General features: G+C 42.2%; 1 protein-coding gene across 2 annotated transcripts in view; it reads right to left on the bottom strand.

The window, feature by feature from the left end:
* Nucleotides 1-23,579, bottom strand: part of MLH3 (mutL homolog 3) — a 28,044-nt gene extending 4,465 nt beyond the window's left edge. The window contains exons 1-8 of one of the 2 annotated variants that reach the window (XM_045013578.1): nucleotides 20,194-23,579; nucleotides 16,980-17,078; nucleotides 15,670-15,740; nucleotides 14,633-14,737; nucleotides 13,451-13,523; nucleotides 12,474-12,545; nucleotides 10,650-10,758; nucleotides 6,415-6,574 (exon numbers count right to left, since the gene is read on the bottom strand). In XM_045013578.1, coding sequence (XP_044869513.1) covers nucleotides 6,415-6,574; nucleotides 10,650-10,758; nucleotides 12,474-12,545; nucleotides 13,451-13,523; nucleotides 14,633-14,737; nucleotides 15,670-15,740; nucleotides 16,980-17,078; nucleotides 20,194-23,506 — 4,002 coding nt within the window. In that variant the 5' untranslated portion in view covers nucleotides 23,507-23,579. The remainder of the gene's footprint in view (nucleotides 1-6,414; nucleotides 6,575-10,649; nucleotides 10,759-12,473; nucleotides 12,546-13,450; nucleotides 13,524-14,632; nucleotides 14,738-15,669; nucleotides 15,741-16,979; nucleotides 17,079-20,193) is intronic. The other variant, XM_045013579.1, reaches the window with a different exon arrangement.
* Between the last annotated feature and the right edge of the window lie 279 nt (nucleotides 23,580-23,858).

Below are 23,858 nucleotides of genomic sequence, written 5' to 3'. Positions count from 1 at the left end.
CCCACTCTGCTATAGACTTCCTGTTTACCTTGGGCAAGTCACCCTCTGTAAAGTGGGGATGATAGCACTTCACAGGAGTGTTGGGAGGCATAGACGCCGACTCCATGGGTGCTCCGGGGCTGGAGCACCCACCGGGAAAAATTAGCGGGTGCTCTGCACCCACCGGCAGCCTCTGCCTAGCTCCCAGCGCTTCCCACCACCTAACAGTTGTTTGGCGGTGCTCTGGACTTTCTGGAAGGGAGGGGGAGGAGCAGAGACACAGCAGCTCAGGGGAGGCGGCCTGTGGGAAGGGGGTGGAATGGGGGCGGGGTGAGGGTGGGGCGGGGTGGGGTGAGGGTGGGGCAGGGTGGGAAGGGTCAGGGGCGGGTAGTGGGGTTGAGCACCCACCAGACAAAGGGGAAGTCGGTAACTATGTTGGGAGGATAAATACATTAAAGATTGAGAGTCTCAGGAAAAAACAAAAGCAAAAAAACCCAACCAACCAACCAACCAAAAAAACCACAAAACAAGAGCCACCGGAGCATAGGAAAAATTGGTGGGGGCTGAGCCCCCACCGGCAGCTCCATGCCCCCCACAGCTCGCCTTCGCTCTGCCTCCACCTCCCCTGAGCTGGCTGCCGCTTCCTGATTCTCCCCCCTCCCTTCAGCGCTTGTGCCGCCATACAGCTGATTAGCACAAGCCTGGGAGGGAGGGGTGAGAAGGAGGAATGAGGTGAGCTTGGCGAAGAGGTGGGGCTAGGGCGGGGATTTGGGGAGGGATCCAATGGGGGAGGGAGGGGCAGAGTTGGGGCGGGGCCAGGGCGGAGTTGGGGCAGGGGCACACAAGCCCCCTCCGCCTGTGTGCCAGAGGGCAAAATATCAGGACAATTTGCATCCTGACCGGACAAACAAGTAAATATTGGGACAGTCCCGATAAAATAGCGATGTCTGGTCACCCTAACCATAGGCGAGCCTGAAGTCACCCCAGCAAACTCCCAAACTCACTACAATTTTTCAAGACTGCAGTAAAGGGGCTAGCAACACACAATTTCCAGAATCTGTTTAAGTCGTAATCTTAAAGCATCTCTCAGCATTTTGTTCAATTACAAGGCTAGTAAGAAAGAATGGTAGCTTACCCAACAGTGACAGTGGTTCTAAGGGATGTGTTGTCCACATTGATTCCACCTCTAGTGAGCCATTGCCCCATGCATGCAAGATTGGAATGTTTTGGCCTGCAGTGTTCACTGGTGCCAGACCTTGGATGTGCTCATGCCCCCTCTCCCCTTCCCATCCAAGGACATAAAGGGCAGAGGCTGTCCAACCATCCCTCAGTTTCTTCGCCAATACAGACCCCAGGTGCTATAGTACTTTGTAGTACTTTGTAGTAACAGGGAAGGAGGGCAGGTTGTGGATGAGTTGCAGAATCCATAGACAACACATTGTGAGGAACCACAGTTACTGTAAGTAAGCAACCATTGTTTCTTCTGGGAGTGATTATCCACATGTATTCCACTTCTGGTGGCTAGCAAGCATTGACCTCATAATCAGGAGGTGGGTGCTAGAAGTCCTATTTAAATAATGATTGCAGGACAGTTCTGCCAAAACAGGAATCAGATCTTCAGGCCTCAACTAAGGAATAATGTGGGATGAAGGAGTGGACAGATCCCCCATATGGCTTCCCTGCAAAGTTCTGCAATTGGTATGCTTTTCAGAGACGCTCCAGAAGCTGCTTAAGCCCTTGTGAAGTGGGCTATAACTTGCATGGGTGGATCTAAGGATGATCACAAACCTCACCACCTTCTGCTTCAAGTGCGAAGCATATTTCTTTAACCTTTTCACTCTAACGTAAATACATAACATGTATATTTAAAAAAATACCCCAAAACCCCTGCAGGTGTTCTTCCTCATCTTCCTGTGCTATACTGTGAGTCTGCACCAGCAGCGCCCCTTGAGCACTCTATGAAGTTTCATAGAGGAATGAGATCTAAGTCTACAAGAGGTAGTGGAGGTAGTTTTCCTTGTGGTTGCATAGGTGCCAATTCCTGTGGGGGAAGAGGCGGGAAGAGGCGGGGCCGGGGAGAGGATTTGGGGAAGGAGTTGGAATAGGGGCAGGGAGGGGCCGGAGTTGGGGCGGGGACTTTGGGGAAGGGGTTGGAATGGGGGCAGGGCGGGGCAAGGGTGGAGTCGGGGCAGGGCCAGGGGCAGATGGGGGTCAAGCACCCACCGGCACAAGTAGAAGTCGGCGCCTATGGCTGGTTGGATACCCCAAAGGGCCCAAGGTTGCACATCGTAGAAGTAAGGGGCTGGGGGCTATGGGGTTGGATATCAAGGTGAATGCTCTCCCTGAGATCCCATAGGTCTACATATACAACTCCTAGATTCCCTGTTAGACCGGTAAAGGTCATATGAATGGGAAAGAGATGAGTGGCTGGGGGAATATCCTTCCTACTATTCTCAGGAGGGGAGAAAGAAAATGAGTACTCCTCCTCTACCCTAACCAGAGTTTTGGGGTGAACTGGAGTCTTCCCCACCAATGCAGCTGAAGAGTTGACTGGTACTGTAGCAATACCGGTAGTCAATACCAAAATACAGAGGGCACTCTTATAGCTGAGAATACTAATGGTGACTCAGGCTTCATGGTCACTGCAAGATCACGTGACACCACAAATAACTTCAGTGCCAAGAAAGTCAGTGCTGGGAGCATCTGTACTGTAGGGGTCAGTACCAGATTCAGAGGTGACAAGTCATTGACATCTCATGCACTGAGAATCAGTACCAGGTGAAATGTGGACCACTGCCTGAGAAAGTACCATGTGTGCTCAACAACTGGGTTTTATCAGGGTGTCAGAGGAACCAAATTTGGGCCATGAACTACCCTTTGTCTTAATAGTCTGAGGACATCTATGCCTCCTTTTACTGGGTCCCAAGAAGGGTGACTGAGGTCTGTGCTTACTGTGGGAAAGATATTCCTTCCTACCCTATTCAGAAAACTGAAGTATTGACTGAGGAAGCCTGTTCAGGCCAGAGAGGCCCTTTTCTCTCTGGTTCTGAGGAGGCTCTACCTGAGAGCTTCAGGAAAAAATGTTTAAGGTGGACCTTTCTCACCTTCTGTGTCCTCCTGGAGAAGAGGCAACAGATTGAGCATCTATCCCCATGAGTGCCAATCATTAAGCAGACTAACTGAATCATAGGAGGAGCAAGTTTTGAACCCTTGGGACTTCCTTTCAGCCATAGAGACTAAATCCTGGTACGGGGGAAGTCTCTAACATTAATAAGAGGATTTTGTTTGTTTGTTTTTTATATATAGCCACTAAGTGTAAAAAAGACACTACGCTAACCATACTAATATTACACTCTCTTTCTCTCTCTCTCTCTCTCTCTATATATCATTACACACATGATCAGTAAAGTCACACAGTGTGCAGAGAAGCAGATGCTGCAGGGGTTCTGTCTTGCAGCCACAGGCAGTAAGAAGGAGCTGAGGGTCAGCTGGGCCTACTCTGTCCTTTATCTCTAGCAGTGGAAAAAGGGGAGAAGAGAGGCATGAGGACATCCAGGGTACAGGTGTGGCCCACATGGGCATTGCTAGCCAAAAGAATCAGACCTCATATACATGTATTCCACTTCCAGTGCTTGTGTGACCCATGTGGACAATCACTCAAAAAAGAATGAACTTGATGTGTCAGAAGATGCTGTTTTCTAACAGGGTGGATTAATTTAAATCAAAGTAATTTAAATCATTGATTTTAATCGCAATTTAAATCAGCAAGCAGAAATCGCTGATTTAAAACATTTAAATCATTAATTTTCCTAAAGAAAAGTTGGTTTCATTGGTTGGTAACCACAAAACCCAGTTGAATTGCAACTAAAGATAGCCTTTACACGAAATTTGGAGCACCTTTTAGTTTTTGCTAACCAGGAAGATACAGTATATCTATACACATTTATTTAAGTTATTATATAGCTTAACTTACATTTGTTAAGATTCTTAACTTTTACATCTTTTACTATGTTAGAAAATGGTGAAGTATGCATTTCTTATTTACTAGATGACTATGTTTTTACTTGTGATTTTTGCCAATCTCTGCTTGGGATGGAAATTAAAATTCATTTAAAAATACAAAAAACAGAATTTTATTTTTAGAATAAAACTATTTTAAATGTGCTGGATACATACAAAAGAAAAATGTTTAGCATAAAGTTTAGCAAAACATGTTTTAAATTTAAAACTAACTGGTTTATTAAACAAAGGAAGTATTATCTGTAGTTAGTGAACTGATCTGATTGTTTCTGGTCATCTTGTCCTTCAAGATTTTATCACTAGTAGACATCCTCTCAGACCTCGTTTTTATTCATAGATTGGAGGAAAAGCTTTCCTGATTTTTCATATTGCTAATATCATTCAGCAGATGACATATAATGGGGAATAAGAACAAACACCATAAAACCAAATATTTGTTCAAAAAAGGGCTCCCTTCAATGAGTCAAATCCAAGCAGGTCTGTATTGGGGTGGTTATGACACTTATTTTGTAAGCTTAAGGTCTCCAAGTTTCCCACATTAAGTACAAGGAAATGGGTCAATTTTTTAAGCCAACAGCATTTCACAACCTGGTTTTTTTTTTTGCCCCAAGAGATCAGCAGTATTACCTCTTGAAAAGGGCACCTTCCCTGTATATAAACTCTCACACATGAACAAAAGAGAAACATTGCAAACAGGAGTAGGATTGGAATGGTTCACAATGGTTCAGCCTGGTGGCTGCATCTTGTTATTATATCTATCTCATAGAACAGGAAGGGACCTTGAAAGGCACTGAGTCCAGTCCCCTGCCTTCACTAGCAAGACCAAGTACTGTCCCTGACATTTCCTCCCCCCCAATCCCTAAATGGTCCCCTCAAGGATTGAATTCACAATGCTGGGTTTAGCAGGCCTGTGCTCAAACCACTGAGCTATCCCTAAGTGTTTTTGGTTTTTTTTAATGTCTCTAATACTTATGGGTGTGAAGAAAATCTTCAAAATGTGAACTGTAAGCAATCGATGCAGCAATTTCTGCCTCAGTTTTCAGAAAGCCTGAAACAATAGCTCTGAGAGGGATGAACTGCCCCTATTTGTTTATAGGAGAAGACAACTCTGACACCAAATGATGGCAATTAAATGTCAGTCTTGTTAACTATGTCACTGTTGATCAAAGCACTCAAGAAAGAGGGGCAGTCAAATTATGAATGATCTGCTATAAGAGGTATATGATTTTGGCATCATGAATGGATGGAGTTTGAGTTGTGAGCAGAATATGAGAGATTACTGCCACTTATATTTTTCAAATCTGATTCCTGATTGCAGGTATTGTTTCATGCCAACAACATTTTCTAAGGAATTTCAAAGTTTAAACTCCTCCCAGGTGCAACTGAAAGCCACACAGATACAACTGGAGCAAGAGAGTCTTTAAAACAATAATGTTTTAATTTGTTCTTATCTTTAAATGCAATCCTCCTTGCAACTCACCCACTATGAATTTTATTTCATCCACTTCCCCAAATCTGCAATAATCTCTAATGGGGATTGGTCCTGCTTTGAGCAGGGAGTTGGACTAGATGAGCTCCTGAGGTCCCTTCCAACCCTGATATTCCATGATTCTAATTATGTCAGTTATAGACTTAGAGTTAGCCTAATTATGGGACTAAAAGAAAACAAACATCGCTACCTAACACTAATTGTGTTCAATAATAAATTATAATCTAGTGCTTTTTTTAGTAGATCTCAAAGCACTTTACAAAGGAACATCATTATTATTACAGGGAAATTGAGGCAGAGAGAGGTGAGGTGACTTGCCCTGGGTCACATGCCAGCAGGCCAGGGCCAAACTGCGAACAGAACTGAGCTCTCCTGAGTCCCAGTCTAGTGTTCTATTAACACTGCCTCTCTGTCAAAGGTACATGAGGTGGTATGTATTATCAATTCTGCTGCCACGCAGATCTAGGGGAGAGAGACTGGTGGCCCACTCCTCTTCACCAGAAATAGCAGGACCCCTCTTAACCAACCTTGTCACCCACACTGCTGAACACTAGCCTCTGTACTAGGGAGTCTCATTTTAGTTGTATTAAACTTAAAATAATAGTCTCTCCATCCATCCATGTAGCCTCTTATGCAATTAATAAGTAAATCTTTGGTGTTTTATCCCACAGGGACAGAAGAGCATTAGTAAGTCATGCTCCTTTCATTTTCAGCAGGAGACTCTCTCACTTAAGATGAAAAGTATACCAGCAAAGAAGCAGTCCTGAGGCCAGCGGACATGGATAAATATTCTATTGAAAGCATAGCAAGGGCTCTCTTTACTTTTCTCACTTAGGAGCCACTCTTCCAACACCCTGCACCATTAATATAGAGCAGAATGACACCATCACAACGTAATTTGCTCAAGTTCCGCATCCAGGACTAACCTCCACAATGCTTTTAGCCACAGGCTGTCTTTTCCGTCGTAATTCATTGGCCTCTCTCTCCATAAAACATAGGGGCACTTTCCCAACTAGAATCTGGGAGCTGTTGTTCTCTGGAAATGATAATTCAAGGCCTATTTCCTCCAGGCTTTTGTGGCAGCACCTGAGAAGAAAACCTCAGAAATGAGAAACTGAAGCACCCTCTTCCACACACCTACAGGATCAGTCCCAGAGCTGGAAACTTCTGCACTCCCCACACAGAAGCTTCCCATCTTCTCCACCCATATAATGACATCTCAGGATTTCCCAGCAATGCTTCTCTTTCAGTTCACATTTTGCTCCATTAAATTTGTGCAGAATGCTGGCTCCATGGTTCTGAGATCCCAGGAGTTCGCTTTATTGCACATTAGGAAGGTGAACACTTTTTCCCTTGTCTACAGTTCTTTTCTTAAGATACACAGAGGAAGTTCAGGTAATAGTGACCACAATATATTATATACATGCAATGCAATATTATGATGGGGTACTCACTCCCACACTAGCCTGGAAAGGGTTAATGAGCCTGAGAAGAGACATTTAACCCGACAGGCCATGCCTGAGGGAAATTAGATTTGCTAAGGCCTGGGCTACACCAGGAAATTAGATCAATATAATTATGTTGCTCAGGAGTGTGAAAAATCCACACCTCTGAATGATATAGTTAAAATGGACCTAACTCCCTGTGTAGACAGTGCTAGGTAGAAAGAAGAATTCTCCCATCGACCTAGGTATCATCTCTCGGGAGCTGAAGTAGATATAGTGATGGCAGAAGCCCTCCAATCGGCATAGGTAACATCTTCACTGGAATGTTACAGCAGCGCTGCTGCAGTGTTTTAAGTGTAGACAAGCCCTAAGCAATGCCTGATTGATGATGGAGCCCTACTAAGAGGGAACAAGTGAGGCTAGTATAAAGGTAGGAAGTTGGCAGCAGAAAAGGGCTGCAGTGAAGAAGTCTGCACTTGCTCCCTAGGCATTAGAGAGGGAAAAGAGGAAACCCAGGGAGACAGTAGAAACCCCAGGGATTCACGCCCTGAAGGAAGAGTTTATCCAGAAGGGTGGTGGCGCAAGCCTGAGAGATGCAGAGTAGGACAAGGCTCAGGGAAATAGTAGCAAGGTGGGATGTTGTAGATCTTGGCTGTTGATTAGAGGGTAGGCCCAGATTCCCCTTCTAGCCACTGGGGAAGTGGTACGCTCCAGGCTGCGAATGGGAAGACTGCCTGAGATAATTTGGATGGAGAGACTTTGATCCCCCAAAAGGGGGAAACACATTGAGCTGGCTGGAGGGCCAAGCCATGGAGAGAGAGCACCCTGAGACGCAGAGAGCAAGAGGCTGCAGGACATGCAGACAAACAATAAATGGGGCATTGGACCCAGAAAGAGCTAATTCCTAGAGTTGCCAGGAGGAAGTGCCCTAGCAGTGAGGTACCCTGTGACAAATAGACAATATCATAAAGTTCAACATCCTCTGAGAGGAATCATACTAAAAACCAGAATTGTGACACAAGTTTAGAAAGGAAAATGTTTTTTAAAAGAGGAAGCTAGTCAAAGAGACCTTAATGTCAAGAATGAAGAAATTAAAATCATTAGACTCTGCATGGAGGCCACTTATGTAACCAGAACAGAATTACAGAAGGAAAGCATAGCCCTAAACAAGCAAGCAGGAAGGTAAAAAATAGTCCACTGTGGTTAAATTATAAGGGACAAGAGGTTATTGAAGCCATATATGTATCTTTCCAAAACAGGCTATCAAATTCTTGTAAAGCCAATAGAAAGGAGTATAAAAAAACAGCAGGTAAGATGGAGATTAGGAAGGATAACGGAATCTGAAGTTCTAAATTAATTGCAACCACTAAGGAAAAAGACCTGGCTGTCATTGTAACAGCTCAATGTGTAGTGGCAGCCAAAAAAGCACACAAAATGTTAGGGTGTAAAAAGTATGAGACAGAAAATAATATGGAAATATTGTAATGTCTGTGACACTCTGTACCCCAAAGCAACACCCTGGCACCCCCATATTTATCATGGTGATATGATTATGATATGCTTTGTACAAAGTATGCCTTGTGAGGTATCATTTAAAAGTCTTGATTTGTTGAACATTAATATCCCGTTGGATTGTATGAGCTATCATTGTATATGAAGTTACGAAGTTTGTTGTATGTGTGTTACTGAAATATGTTGTAAGGTTGGGAACACCCACAACCAGCCTTTCATGTACAACAAAGGAACAGACAGATACTGATGATGACCCATTAAGGGGAATACACACTCACAAGGACTGTCCCAGGAACCGTATACAATGGAGACTTCTCATAGATAGCACACGGACAATGGAGACAGCTTGACTCATTGCAAAGCAAAGGATCTTTCCAGTAAGCTGGAATAAGCTATAAAAGAGGGAAGTGACATCATCACTTGGCCTCACTCCCTCCACAACTCAACACCTGGAAACATGCCTGGAGAACAAAGACTTTGAACTCGGAAAGGAGAATCCCAGCTTGTGTATTAAGGAACTATACCATCAGGGTGAGACACAGCTTTTATTTTTTAGGTGACCAACTTTGATCTGTACACTTACTACTTATAATCACTTAAAATCTATCTTTCTGTAGTTAATAAATCTGTTTTATATTTTACCTAAACCAGTGGGTTTTGCTTGAAGTATTTGTTCCTGCTCAGGAACAAGAGCTGGTGCGTGTCTTCTCCACACTGAGGGACAGACAGACTGGGGAACAGACTTACACTAGTCAGGCTTTTGACCAGGGCAAGACGGTACAGATCTGGGGTCCTAGGCTGGGGAACTGGGGGGAATTGGCTGGAGCCTGTCTATTGTTGATTCATGAGTGACTGGTGAAAGCATTCACGTAACTCAGTTGGGTATGTCCCTGCCTGTGGATGTCTGTACAAGTGCAGCAGGAGGGATTTGCAGCTTGCCACAACATCACAGTGTGAGAGTGAGCCCAGGTTGGTGAGACAGAGGACTCAGTGGTATTTCAGTTCCAGGTTGCACCCCAGGGAACCCGTCACAATGTCATTGTATAAATCAATGGGATATCCTCACCTGGAGTACTATGTTCAGTTCTGGTCACCCTATCTCAAAGAAGATAGAAAAGAAATAGAAGGGATTCAGAGATGGGTGACAAAAATTATTAATGGTCCAGAAAGACTTCCCTATGAAGAAAGATTACGAATATTAGGACTGTTTAGATAGGAGATGGCAGAGGCATACAAAATAATGAACAGGGATAAAGAAGGTAAATCAGGTGCTCCTATTTACCCTCTTTCTTAATGTTCCTCTATGAACAGGTTATTCCATAGTTATCCATTCTGTAATTTCTTGCACCTGCCTCTGAAGCATTTGGCACTGGCCACCGTCAAGGAGAATGCTGAATTAGATGGACTATCAATATGATCTAGTACAGATATTCCTACGTTCCTAATGAGTCCACACAAGAAGGGCAGAAAAGTCCCCATTACCAAACAAGCCTACTCTGAGCACAAAAGGAGAGAACACCTTGTAACTATCAGAGGGGTAGCCATGTTAGTCTGGATCTGTAAAAGCAGCAAAGAGTCTTGTGGCACCTTATAGACTAACAGACGTTTGGGAGCATGAGCTTTCGTGGGTGAATACCCACTTCGTCGCATGCGAAGTGGGTATTCACCCACGAAAGCTCATGCTCCCAAACGTCTGTTAGTCTATAAGGTGCCACAAGACTCTTTGCTGCTTTTACACCTTGTAACTGTAAATACCCACCCCACTTGAGTGCCTGATCAGAGTGAGAGCAGAGATTTCTGAATAAACCTCTAATTAATGCTAGATAAATGTAACTGCTCAAAACCAAATCTGAATCTAATCTAAATTCCTGTATGGGATGGAAGAATTCCTGACAGTAGCCAATCCACTATTCCAAAACATTTGAGAGCCAACGTTCACTTCTTATTCTATGTAGTGATTCTGGTTTCTGTCACCCAAGAGCAGAGAGACTCTTCTTTTCTAACGATTCATCGTACGAACTTCCCATACCCCTCTATTCTCTTCTCCTCACATTATAGCTATTGGAACTCACTCAGTGTGCACCTAAAGCAGAATAAAAGCAACTCCAGCAATGGCTGTGGTATCCAAAACAGCACACAGAAATTACATTCTCCCATTCACTGGAGTCCTATCCAAGATATTGGAGCCATCAACCATTACTAACCGTAAAAGTCTTCTCTGCTCCTCTGTTACCTCAATCTCCAGTGGGGGCCAGATGGTGGAGGACAGCAATTTCTTCTTGCCAGATTCTTCAGGTTGCTTCTCATAGGAATCTGTGGGTAGAAAAATTACAAATACTGTTCTTAAAATGTACATGCAGGCTCTATCCTCAATGGCCCTATGGCTTGGCATGTAGCCCTCTGTGCTTGAATTCCTCCTGGGACTCATGGGGAACAGGGAGAGTCATGGAAGAGACAATCATTGTCTAGGAAGTATGATTAATTCCACACTTGGATCCCCCATCAGTGTTAAAAAGGAGTTATCCTACATAGCAAAGGTTATTACAAGAGTTAGCTCAACTCATGGGATGGCCACTTGTGAATTGAACAATCTACCTATCCTATCTCATAGAACTGGAAGGGATGTTGAAAGGTCATTGAGTCCAGTCACCTGCCTTCACAGCAGGACCAAGTACTGTCCCTGACAGATTTTTGCCCCAGATCCCTAAATGGATTGAACTTGGAACCCTGGGTTTAACAGGCCAATGCTCAAACCACTGAGTTATCCCTCCTCCTAATCTAAAATCAGTGCATTGTGTCATGAGTCTGCAGATCTCAAAACTGGCTGGGTCTGCGGGTTCCCCGGTCAGTTGATACCTCCCTGCTCTCACCCAGTGGCTTGCTACTAACTAACCCAGCAGAGAAATCATGAAACCTGAAGTTATGTCAGGAAGGCCTCCCTTGGGCTCTGACTGGAGGAACACCAGTACTACTGATTGGTCAGGGCTTCTATGTAAATCCAAATAGAGGCACAGGAAGATGTTTGCACAACTGGGCTCTATGTGGCTGCTGTCTGGATCCCTCACCCAGCTTTATAGACTCTGATCTGCCTGATTACGAGTATCCTGACCTTGGCCTGAGTCCTGGTGATCCTAATAGTGTCTGACCGTGTCTGGATTAGTTCAACCTAGTGCCTGTCTGATTCCCCATAACCTGGAACAAGATCCTCCTGAACCAGGCTGCTACCCACTAGATATGGCTACCTATGTCTGGGTCCTGACACACAGTCTCCATTTTAATACCATTCATTAGACATTTCCCTCAATCCCAGAAGGGTTATCAGTCTTTAGCTGTTTTCACCAGTAGGCCAAAAGAAGCAGTGTTTCTTTCCTGGAATCATCTTTGCAGGGACTGCATGGCCCTTTTTAATGAAAGAGAAGGCCAGTGATCTTTTAAGTGCTCAATGGATGTCAATGGCCACTGTGTTTTACAGACCTATAACCAAAATTTAGCTGGGCAAGAGAAAAGACTTTTATCCCTCTGCATACAGTTTCAGATGACTAAATGTGGTGAATTTTAGGTTTCTCTTCTGATCATGGTGTTTAGTTAAACAAAAACAACCCATGCTCTTTACTCCATCATCCCACCCATTAGTCCACACTGCTAAACTTCATAATATTATTGACATTATCACCATTTTCCTGACTTTATTCATCCTGCCTGTCTTGTTAGCCCCCAGATCTATTTCAGTCTGAAAGCTCCTTGGGGCATGGATCATTCTATCTCTTTTGAAAGGCACCTAGTACTCCTTTGGGTGCCAATACTTAGATAATTTTTTCACATCTTAGCTCATAGATGCCTGTATGCCCATTCGGGCCAATGACATGGGAAAGGTCGAGGATCATACTTGATCTCTGGACCCCATGAGGAAATTTATATTTAAAATAATTTTGTTAGCAAGCAGACTCACAGTTTTCCTCCTGGAGACTGCTCCCAGTTGCACTTTGCTGGGGCAGTAAAGAGCTTTCTTTGGACATTTGAATCCTCACCTGCAATAAGTTGCTCCAAGCGGATACGCTCATGGGCTGCATGCTGATCCACCAACACCAGCAGGTTTCCATCTAGAAGTGTAAGGGAGGAGGTTAACAAAAGGCACCTTCATTCCAAACAACTGCACATGTTGGGAGGAAGAAGGAGCATTGCCCATGTCTCACTGAGGTCAGATTTAGCAGCTGGGGATCAGTCTATTTAACAGAGCTAAATTCAGGAGGAAGTTGGTTTAACAGAAAATAAAATAATGGAGAAATTAAATGCGAGGATCCAGATGAGTCATTAAAACCTGGGGTGGCCAGAATGAAGTTAAAGGAGTTGTATGTATGATGATGTCATCAGCCAAATTCCTATTCTCTGTATATTAAAGATGAGGTCAACTACAATCTGTTCTATTTTATTATGCAGATTAGATTAAAAAAGAAGAAGCTACTGGTTTGGAGAACATTTTTGTATTGCTTAAGCTAGTTTCAATACAGAAGATGAAATGCATCCATTAACTGAGAATGAAGTCCAATATGTTTCACATTACCAAAAGGTAAGGTGTTTATCTATAGCAGCATTAATCACCACAGCATCTGAGGAGCATCATGAACAAAGTCCATTAGCAATCTCCAAAACAGAGAGAGAGAAAAATCCAGGAAATTCCAAGTGAAGGCCAGCACTCTCCTTAATTCATAATAACATGCCTTTTTCTCCTGTCCCCCCAAGAGCAGAAGATAAGGACACAATCCTGGCATTTGCTTTTGGTTTCCTGGCTTTTGTCAGATATAAGTTAGAGCCTTAATATTACTGAAAGAGGAATTTTGCATTGTTATTTTGCATTTAGCATCACGGAACTATCAGACCAAAAGAATATACCCCTGAAAAAAATTACATGTTCTGAACATGTTTCAGACTGCCAGGTCAGTGTCCTATCTGACAAACTGTACTTGAGGGCTAGCTCAACCTAATCAATACTAATGGGCATTCTTACCTGCATCTGCATTCACGTCACTCCTAGTGTTGATTAAACAAGCAATAAATTTATTGTCCACTTGGTGAAGAACCTGTAACATATTCAAAATGTTCATTATCCATTGGCAAAACCATTTTTAGAAGGGAAACATACAAAACTTTAGAGAGAAAAACTCCTCTCCTCACCAATAGTTAATATTGGGACCACTGGTTGAGTAACATTGCAATTCCACCAGAAAAAGTTAATGTAAAAATGAAACCTTCAGGTCTCTAGATCTCTTCCCTGGTGTTTCAGACAAACCTGTTGCCATTAGTGACAAATGGTTTTACTCCCATTAACCTTACAGAGGTAACACAACTAAGAGAAAATGGACTGGATTCTAGTATTAATGCACAAGGTGAACTATCTTTTTACTAAGTCCTAACCATTTATAATTCTACAAAACCACAGGAAGCAATGTGACTGCATGGATGTAAATAAGAATATAGTTTGGTCTGCAGAACCTGCATTAGATTAGATGAGAGAGAAGAAAAGAACCCAGATTGGCTCTCAGAGCCCAAAAGTAAAAGTGCAAGGTTGGCAGTTTATTTATATTAATTTTAAAATTTATGGGCAAAACATTTGATACAGAAGCACTAAGATACAACTGGGTTTCATGTTTACTGTGCCATTTTTAGTGTCACTTTTCAGAGCAGAACCACACTTCAAAATAAATGTAAAAGTCCTCTCATGAGATTTGGGATTGCTATTGAAAGTGCTCAGCTGAAGGTCAGAATTTCTTCGGCAAATCTCTTTTGAAAATATATGTCAAAGAATCAGAATTAACCAAATAGCTACACCTACAACTGCCTATCAAAATATTATTTAGTGAAGTGCCAATGATAGTGCTGTAAGTTACAAGGCAGTGATAGCAGGGCTATTTCTTGACTTAACTAGCTTTAAACTCAAGCAAGTTGGGAACCACTGTGTAGGCAACTGTTTACAATCATCCAAGAGATGGATTTGAGATATAACTTGTTATGCATATATCTGTTAGTGTCTCTCTCACAAATCAATAATGCTTTTCTTTGCAAATTAAAAGTATTATCTATTTAATTCACTACATTTTTTTCACCCAGCAGAAACATTAACAAATACTATTTGGCTAGTAGCAGTTGAAACATTGGTGTTTACACAAAGCTGCTATCTGACTTATTGTACCTGCATTGAATTAATCATTTCCTTGGTGAAACGATAGGGATATAAGATATTATGAATTTTCACAGCCAGACTCCCAGCCTGGCCACTGCTCACATCAACAGCAACCTGTGAAAAAGATCAACACAGATAATTTACAGGATGCAGAATTAACTATTGAGTTTAAAGCCACAAAATCAAACTGCCAGCTTTGAATAAGGGTATTCTGGAAAGTGGTCCCTCTGTACCTAGTGCATTGGTTCCTCTAACAAGAACAGAACTAGCTCAAAATACCATCTGGTAATCTCTCTGCTCCTCTCTCAACACTTTCCCACACACTAAGAGCTATTTCATTAGACAATCTGACATTAGTTGTCAGCCAACACGTACACACTCAGTGAGCTGAACATCCAGGAAGATGTATCATCTCAGAATGACTGTTACTACAGCAGATGGTCTAAAGAATTGTTCCCCTTCAGAAACTCACCAGCAGGTGGTTTGCTCCTGCATCTGTATTGTACACAAGTGGAAATATTTTTATACATATTGCACATCCTGACTGAAATTGTACACTTACTCACACTGATTAAAGATATTTCCTTGTGACTATAAAGGAAATTGCTCTAAAAGCTCCATAGACATAGTGTGCAATGTTGTTTCTCCCTCACACATTATGGTCTGCCAATGCTACAAACATATTTAAATGACCCATAACACACATAAGGGGGAGGAGAGTATTGCAAGGGACAGAATTTTATCCTATGTCAAGGTGATTATTTTTGCATTGTAGCCTCAGCCCACACCACCACTTTGGATTCCAAATAACACTAGGTATTCTTTAAGATCAGCTGTAATACCAATCACTTCTAATTTGCATAAACCCACAAATGAACTCACAAATAATCTATAAAAAGGTACCATAGACAAGCTTGGTATATGTACAACAGAATAAATATACACAACAGTTATAGTATTTGCCATTTCAGTTAAAAAAAATCAACATAATAGAAGACAAGATTGAAACGGCTCCCACTGAAACTCTAGAACGTAATAATACCCACCTCTGGGTAGTGAGCAAATACAGGATTATCCCACTCTGAAAACAAGGACTGGAGAGACTCCCCATCAGCATCTAGAAGAGAATTTGTGTATAACATGGAGAGTAAGAAAGCCTAGGAGTGCCAACAGAAGATGTACTCAGATTGTTCATTCCCACCAAGCTGGGACCCTCTAGCTCGCACTGTCTGGGTTTCTTTTTTCTTTTATTTTTTGAATAAAAGGGAGAAAAAGAGACAAGAGAATGCTCCTTCCTATTGTCAGATGGGAGTAGGACTCTGGGCAGCTTCTCTGACTAGAGTATACACTACAGAACAACCCAACAAAATCTGGAAAGGAAAAGATGGATAAACTCAGCTGCCCACTCCCTCTGGACAAAGCCACATACCAAAACACTGATTTCATCGTTTCTTGGGAAAGAGTCCCAAGGACTAAACTAATTTCTACACTCAGACTGGAATGTGAGGACAGACAAGGGGATTATATAATTGCTCTTTAAACTATGAATATGATTTTACAGAGACCTGGAAACGTCATCTTATAAATATAAACACTCCCTAATAGGCTTCAACCCTGCAGGATTTTTTTCCAATTCCACATATGAGATGACTCAGAGTCCATTGTTAACAGACATTGAGTAAGTCTGTGTTCCTGTCAGGACATCTGGCAGAGTTCTTTGCTTTGTTTTTCACTGTACTCGGCGTGAAAGTAATTTAAAGGACTTACTGGTATGCCAGAGTCCTGAGCAGGGGGCATGGCCTCAATCAGAAGAGAGGCGTGGCCTCAACCAGAAGAGGCGGGGCCTTTAAATACCTGAGCCCTTTAAATCAAGATTTAAAGGCCCAGGAGCTCTGGCTGCGGCTGGGAGCCCTGGGGCCTTTAAATCACCCCCGGAGCTACCAGCTGCAGAGGCAGCTGGGAGCCCTGGGGCTCAGGGGCAATTTAAAGGGCCCAGGCCGCTGGCTTCCACTACCAACGGAGCCCTACCGCCGCTACCCCAGGGCTCTGGCAGGGACTCGGGCAGCGCTTTAAAGGGCCCAAGGCCCCCCGCAGTGGCCAGAGCCCCTGGCCCTTTAAATCACCACTGGAGCCCTGCTGCTGCTACCCCAGGGCTCCGGCAGCGGAGCTTGGGAGACGATTTAAAGGGTCCGGGGCTCCGGCCGCTGCAGGGAGCCTCGGGCCCTTTAAATCACCAGCCTGGGGAAGCTGGTCTGGTCCGGCACGGCGTACTGACTCTTGCTGGTACACCATACCGGACTGGATCGGCTTATTTTCACCTCTGCCAGTACTCTCTGTCCTGGCAAAATGACCCTACCTCTGAAATCCTGGCTTGCCAGAATCCTCTCTTCACGAGGTCTAGGAAGGAAGGGTAGAACAAGCTCACTTCTAAAAGGATGGCACCTGCACTGAAACCCTAAACACACAACAAAAATTTACTGCTGCAAATTTAACAAAGTTCCAAACATCTCTAGAGCCCCGTTCTTCATATTTTTATTAAACTAAATCATTATAGTGTGCTCAGTTCTGTACAAACAATGAAGATATTATTCCTGCTCCATAGAACTAGAAGTCTACAATGAAGAAATAATAATACAGTGCTCTGAATGATCAGAAGCTAGTACAGGGAACTTCATTTAAAATAAATTAATATAAGTACCTAATAACCTGACTTCTAATGTGACTCAGAGAATACTGGCTGGCCTGGCAGAAGAGGTGTGTTTTTAATGAAGGATACGAACAAAGACTAAAACATTAAACACAGAAAGAAGCATATTTGTAATACAGTACATTTCTGTGCAAAATGAAGTGAATATGAAACATACACAGTGCATGGTTATATTGTCCTTTACGTGAAATATTAGAAAATGTTTTACTAAGAGAAACTGATAGACACAGAGATGCAGGGCCAGATTTTTAAAGGTATTTAGGTACTGAAAAATGCAGGTAGATGCCTAGTGGGATTTCCAAAACCACCAGATGCCTAACGTCCACTGATTTGCATCTTTAAGCAACTAAATACTAGGGCTGTCAAGCAATTAAAAAAATTAATCATGATTAATCGCATGATTAAAAAAATTAATCGCAATTAATCACACCATTAAACAATAATAGAATACCATTTATTTAAATATTTTTGGATGTTTCTACATTTTCAAATATACTGATTTCAATTACAACAGAGAATACAAAGAATACAGTGATAATATTTATTTTTGATTACAAGTGTTTGCACTGTATACAAACAAAAGAAATAGTATTTTTCAATTCATCTAATACAAGTACTGTAGTGCAATCTCTTTATCATCAAAGTTGAATTTACAAATGTAGAATTATGAACAAAATAAACTACATTCAAAAATAAAACAATGTAAAATTTTAGTGCCTGCAAGTTCACTCAGTCCTACTTCTTGTTCAGCCAATTGCTCAGACAAACAAGTTTGTTTACATTTGCAGGAGATAATGCTGCCCGCTTCTTGTTTATATCACCTGAAAGTGAGAACAGGCGTTCTCATGGCACTGTTGTAGCCGGCATCACAAGATATTTACGTGCCAGATGTGCTAAAGATTCATATGTCCCTTCATGCTTCAACCACCCTTCCAGGGCACATGCGTCCATGCTGATGACGGGTTCTACTCAATAACAATCCAAAGCAGTGTGGACCAACGCATGTTCATTTTCATTATCTGAGCAGATGCCACCAGCAGAAGGTTAATTTTCTTTTTTGGTGGTTCAGGTTCTGTAGTTTCTGCATCGGAATGTTGCTCTTTTAAGACTTCTGAAAGAATGCTCCACAACCCATCCCGATCAGATTTTGCAAGGCACTTCAGATTCTTAAAACTTGGGTCGAGTGCTGTAGCTATCTTTAGAAATCTCACATTGGTACCTTCTTTGCATTTTGTGAAATCTGCAGTGAAAGTGTTTAATGTGAACCACATGTGCTGAGTCATTATCTGAGACAGCTATAACATGAAATAGATGGCAGAATGCAGGTAAAATGGGGTGGGAGGGGGACGACATAAAAGCAGGGGACATGCAATTCTCCCTCAAGGAGTTCACTCTCAAATTTAATTAACTTTTTTTTTTTAAACGAGTGTCATCAGCATGGAAGCATGTCCTCTGGAATGGTGGCCGAAGCACAAAGGGGCAAATGAATGTTTAGCATATCTGGTACCCAAATAACTTGCAATGCCGGCTACAAATGTAGGAGCATTGCCAGATCAAGAGAAGTGATTATTCCCCTCTATTCGGCACTGGTGAGGCCACATCTGGATTATTGCATCCAGTTTTGGGCCCCCCACTACAGAAAGAATGTGGACAAATTGGAGAGAGTCCAGAGGAGGGCAACGAAAATGATTGGGGGCTGGGACACATGACTTATGAGGAGAGGCTGAGGGAACTGGGCTTATTTAGTCAGCTGAAGAGTGAGGGGGGATTTGAAAGCAGCCTTCAACTACCTGAAGGGGAGTTCTAAAGAGGATGGAGCAAGGCTGTTCTCAGTGGTAGCAGATGACAGAACAAGCAGAAATTGTCTCAAGTTGCAGTGGGGAGGTCTAGGTTAGATATTAGGAAAAACTATTTCACTAGGAGGGTGGTGAAGCACTGGAATGGGTTACCTAGGGAGGTGGTGGACTCTCCATCCTTAGAGGTTTTTAAGGCCTGGCTTGGTAAAGCCCTGGCTAGGATGATTTAGTTGAGGTTGGTCCTGCTTTGAGCAGAGGATTGGACTAGATGACCTTTTGAGGTCTCTTCCAACCCTAATCTTCTATGATTCTAAGAAGAGGGCACCATTATCTCCTGTAAATGTAAACAAACTTGTTTGTCTTAGCGATTGGCTGAACAAGGAGGACTGAGTGGACTTGTACGCTCTGAAGTTTTACATTATTTTGTTTTTGTACACTTTTTTATTTCAGTTACAACACAGAATACAATATATATGAAAATGTAAAAAAATCCAAAATATTTAATAAACTTCAATTGGTATTCTATTGTTTAACAGTGCAATTAACTGTTAAACAAAGTTTCTTTGCCACAGAACTGAGACCTCTCCAAGGAAAGGAGGCAACCAGCTTGGCAAATATTAGAATCAGCATGTTCCAGAGATTAATTGCGATTTTTTTGGTTAATCATGTGAGTTAACTGCGATTAATTGACAGCCCTACTAAATACCTTTAAGAATTTGACCCATAGTGTATACACTTCTCAAGCTGGTATAAGATCTCACAAATTAAATGACAAAATGGGTCATGATCATGAGAATTCTCAGAGCATGATGCAGGGTGACACCAGGTGGTTGTCTGCTAAGCAGTATGCTATTTTCATACCTTTTTCAAAATGTGAATCTACTGTACTATTTCCATATTGCCATCAACAATTTCCTGTTTTCTACAGAACTAATTCATGTGATGCAATAGTTATTTCTGTATGGAAATTACAGGCATTGCCATAAAGAGTATTTTAGACTGCCAGGAGGACCCAAACTATCTGCATCACTCTTTCCTTGCAACAAAATTAAACATCATGTACTTACCACTCTGTAAGACAACATTCACAGCCATTGTAGTTATATCTTTAGTACAAGCAGCCTGAAGTTCTTCAGTTGGAGGAGTACTGTAGGTGCTTAGTCCAGTCATTTTATTGACGTATACCATCTTACCCAGTGAAACATCAAAACGTTGCATCCAGACAGGACACAATATTGATTCCTCATTTTTAGACTGAACTGCATTTGTGACATCTCCAGGTACTTCCAAACTACTTGACAAAGTTACATTGGGAAGCTCAGTGGCTTTTGAAGTCTGCTTTGAAGATACATCCACAATATTTCCATCTTTAGAGATGCCCTCAGAATAACTCTTTTCACTGTGTAATGCCAAACCACTGCTTGTGGTGGCCATGTACTCCCCATCTGTGTTGATGAGCAGTGACTGGTTCACGGCATTTTCCATAGTCCCTCCTCTTGTACTATACGTTTTGCAGGGAGCATCCTGCTCATCAGAGGCAGACGCAAGGATGCAATCGTCTACCCCTACTTCTTGTGAGCAGCTTTGACACATTTGATAAGAACTCTGCAAAAAATCATCAGTTTGAGACAAAAGATGCAATGTGTTACCTTTTCTGCTTGAATCTCTTTGGAATTGTTCATCAACTTGTCCCACAACTTCTGTAGCTAAAACTTCCTTGTGGTCACCCTTCATTCTGGACAGTTTAGAAGCTAGAGATCCAAGTGATCTACTGCTACTTAGGTCTTTTCTTCTAATTTGAGAGTAATCAGTCAATGTCAAAGGACTCTCTCTCACACAAGGAGCTTTTCTGTTTAACAAAGTTTCTTTGCCACAGAACTGAGACCTCTCCAAGGAAAGGAGGCAACCAGCTTGGCAAATATTAGAATCAGCATGTTCCAGAACTTGGGTTTCACAAATGTTAACACATTCAAAATTGTTATTCTGATTCTTCAAGGTGTCAAGATCAGCTAGACAACCAAGAACACCTGGAGGTTCAAATTCACTCCTCTTCTCTGGAATAGATACTGATGGTGCACTCCTGACCTTCCCATAATGTCTCCTGAATCGCTCTAAAGACCCCAACTGTATGGCCAAGCTCAGCTTCTTATAGGCTTGGGTTCTGGGCATAACAGATAGCTCAACCATTTGTCTTCTGTTGCTTGGATTATTTTCATTATGAGCAAAACCCAAGGAAGTGACAGGAAGCAACTCTCTAGTGTGTGATGTTACACACTCCCTTCTATCTCTTGCAGTAATGGAAGCTACCTCCTCATTCTTCTGGCCTGATACAGTCTCATTTTCTAACCACTCATATGCATATGCTCTGCATACTTCTCTATTGGGTAGTGTAGTATACTCTTTATTTAAAATACTAGAAATATCCTGAACATTTAGACCCTGAACTGAAAAGCTCATCTTGTTTCCAAATATGTCCTTGGCACTTACAGGACCAGGTTTAGAATGCATGTTTAATGAGCAATTCATTTCAGTTTGTTCATGTGGTGGCTGATTTTGCATCACATGAGTTATAAGGCCTGTGGAACACAACTTCAGTGGTACTGATCTAACAACCCTTCCTCCACCATCATTATTTGGCCCTTTACTTTTTCTACTGTCATCTTTCATTGCATCAGACATTCCCATCAATGCTCTCCCACAAAGAAGTTCTGGTCCATCAGCTGTATCTTCAACTCTCTCATGCTGCCCTTGAGTGACACCATTTCCGAAGGCAATATTGATGCTGCTTTTCTGAGCTGCACTGTCCTCCTGCGTTCTTGCATCTTCCACACAATTCTCAGTACAACATGGCATTTCAGCATAACTGTCTATTTCTACTCTTTCTGACCTGGACTCCCCAGAGAGATTTTCTGAAGACTTGCAGCTCACAAACACCATTTTGGGATTGTTGAATTCTTTTGGCTCTTGTTCTGAGATACCTAATCCTGAGAAATCAGAAGTGGTGCCTTCTTTGTTGAGCAGAGGACTCGCTGTGTCAGCTGGTTCAGCAATGATCAGACCTGAGGAGACTTCCTTTTCTGCATTATCATTTGAACTTATGAGATCTGAAGACTCTTCCTGAATAGTCACTTTTCTTTTGACAGTTTTTGATTGCAAATTAAACATTTCATAGGAATCTACAATATCATCACATGTTTTCTTAAAATTGTCTTGTATGCTCTTTTCTTCAGAGAGTGCAGGCTGCAGTGCTCTGGTCCCGTACAAACTAAAGCCATTGTCTTCATTAAATTCTTTTATGTCTTCACCAGACAGTTCAACAAATAAGTGTTCTCGCTTTAAAAATGTTTTCACTCCTTCCTCAAAGCAAGCTAAAAGAGCATCCCAATTGCGGAATTCTATCAGAGTTTTTGCAGGTTCCAGACATACATCATATTCACAATACTGACACTTCACATTGATAACGAAGATTCCATACAGCTCTGGGCCACGATGCCGAACAGGACTTGAACTCATCTGTCTGTTGGCAAGGCCACCTTTTGCCTTGCAAATAACACTTTCTTTCCTTAATAAAAAGTCCATGAGTTTATGCAATCTTGTTTTTAAAACCAGTCTATTATTCACATACAAAAACTGCATATTCTTATTGTAATGCCCTTCAGAACTGATATAGCCACTTAACTCAAACTCCCCAGATGTATAATTTATTTTTCTTAATTTCTGTGTTCTTCCCAGTCCATAAATCTGACAAAAACGGGAATACATATCTTTTGTCTTGGGGAGCTGAAGCATCATAGAACAGGAAGCATCATTTCTTAAGGAAAATGAGACAGAAGGATGTATGAGCGAAAGAGCCTCTACCTTCTGCCTCACCCTCTCAAATTCCAGCATGGGATCCATGCACTTTTTCCTCACTGGTAACTGGTGGAACAGGTTATACACAGTTACTGTTGTTCCACCACTTGGTCTAGTCAATTCAGCCTCACAGACTTCCAGTGCTTTCCCATTCTGAAAGAGTTTCATAAAGGTTTTCACTGTATTGTTGGTTTTGGATGAAATTTCTACTATGCTGGCCATATTTGCTATGCTGGCCACAGCCTCCCCTCGGAAACCATAGAACTTCAGATTCTCTAAATCCTCCACTGAGTTGCACTTACTAGTGAAATATCGATTACCCACTTTATTTAGATCCTCTCTCCCCATCCCAGAGCCATTGTCCAACACCTGGACCTTGAAGGTTTCCAAATCCACCCGTATGGCCACACATGTTGCTTTAGCATCAATGCTATTGAGGACAAGCTCTTCAACACACTGGGCCAGTGAGTTGATGGCCACTCCGGAGCGTAACCTGGAGCGCACATCTTCAACCAAACATTTGATCATGGCAAAAGCAGAAAGGTGAGGAACCCAAGAAATTTCAGGATCATCATTCCTTTTCCTTCTTTGAAACAGTCCCCTGTAAAAAAACAAAGGGACAAAGAGTAAAAACTCAGAGTTTAAAAATCTCTTACAGTTACTATATAAGTTATTTAAAAAAGTTAATTTTGCCTCCATGAATGCCATAACTTTTTCCTGGTATTCAGAGCATTTTTCTATGCTCACTTTCCCTGCCCTGGCTATGACCAGGCATCAGCCAGTGCCCTAGGCATGAAAGTGTAACAATAAAGAATAAGAGTGCCTGCATTTTCATGATCCTTATTAACACTATACTCCTTTCCCTAATCCTATACTCTCT

Source organism: Mauremys mutica, chromosome 4 (genome assembly GCF_020497125.1).
Source record: "Mauremys mutica isolate MM-2020 ecotype Southern chromosome 4, ASM2049712v1, whole genome shotgun sequence".
Classification (NCBI taxonomy): Eukaryota; Metazoa; Chordata; order Testudines; family Geoemydidae; genus Mauremys; species Mauremys mutica.
The sequence above is the reverse complement of the archived record's forward strand: the minus strand, read 5'-3'. Positions and strand labels throughout refer to the sequence as shown.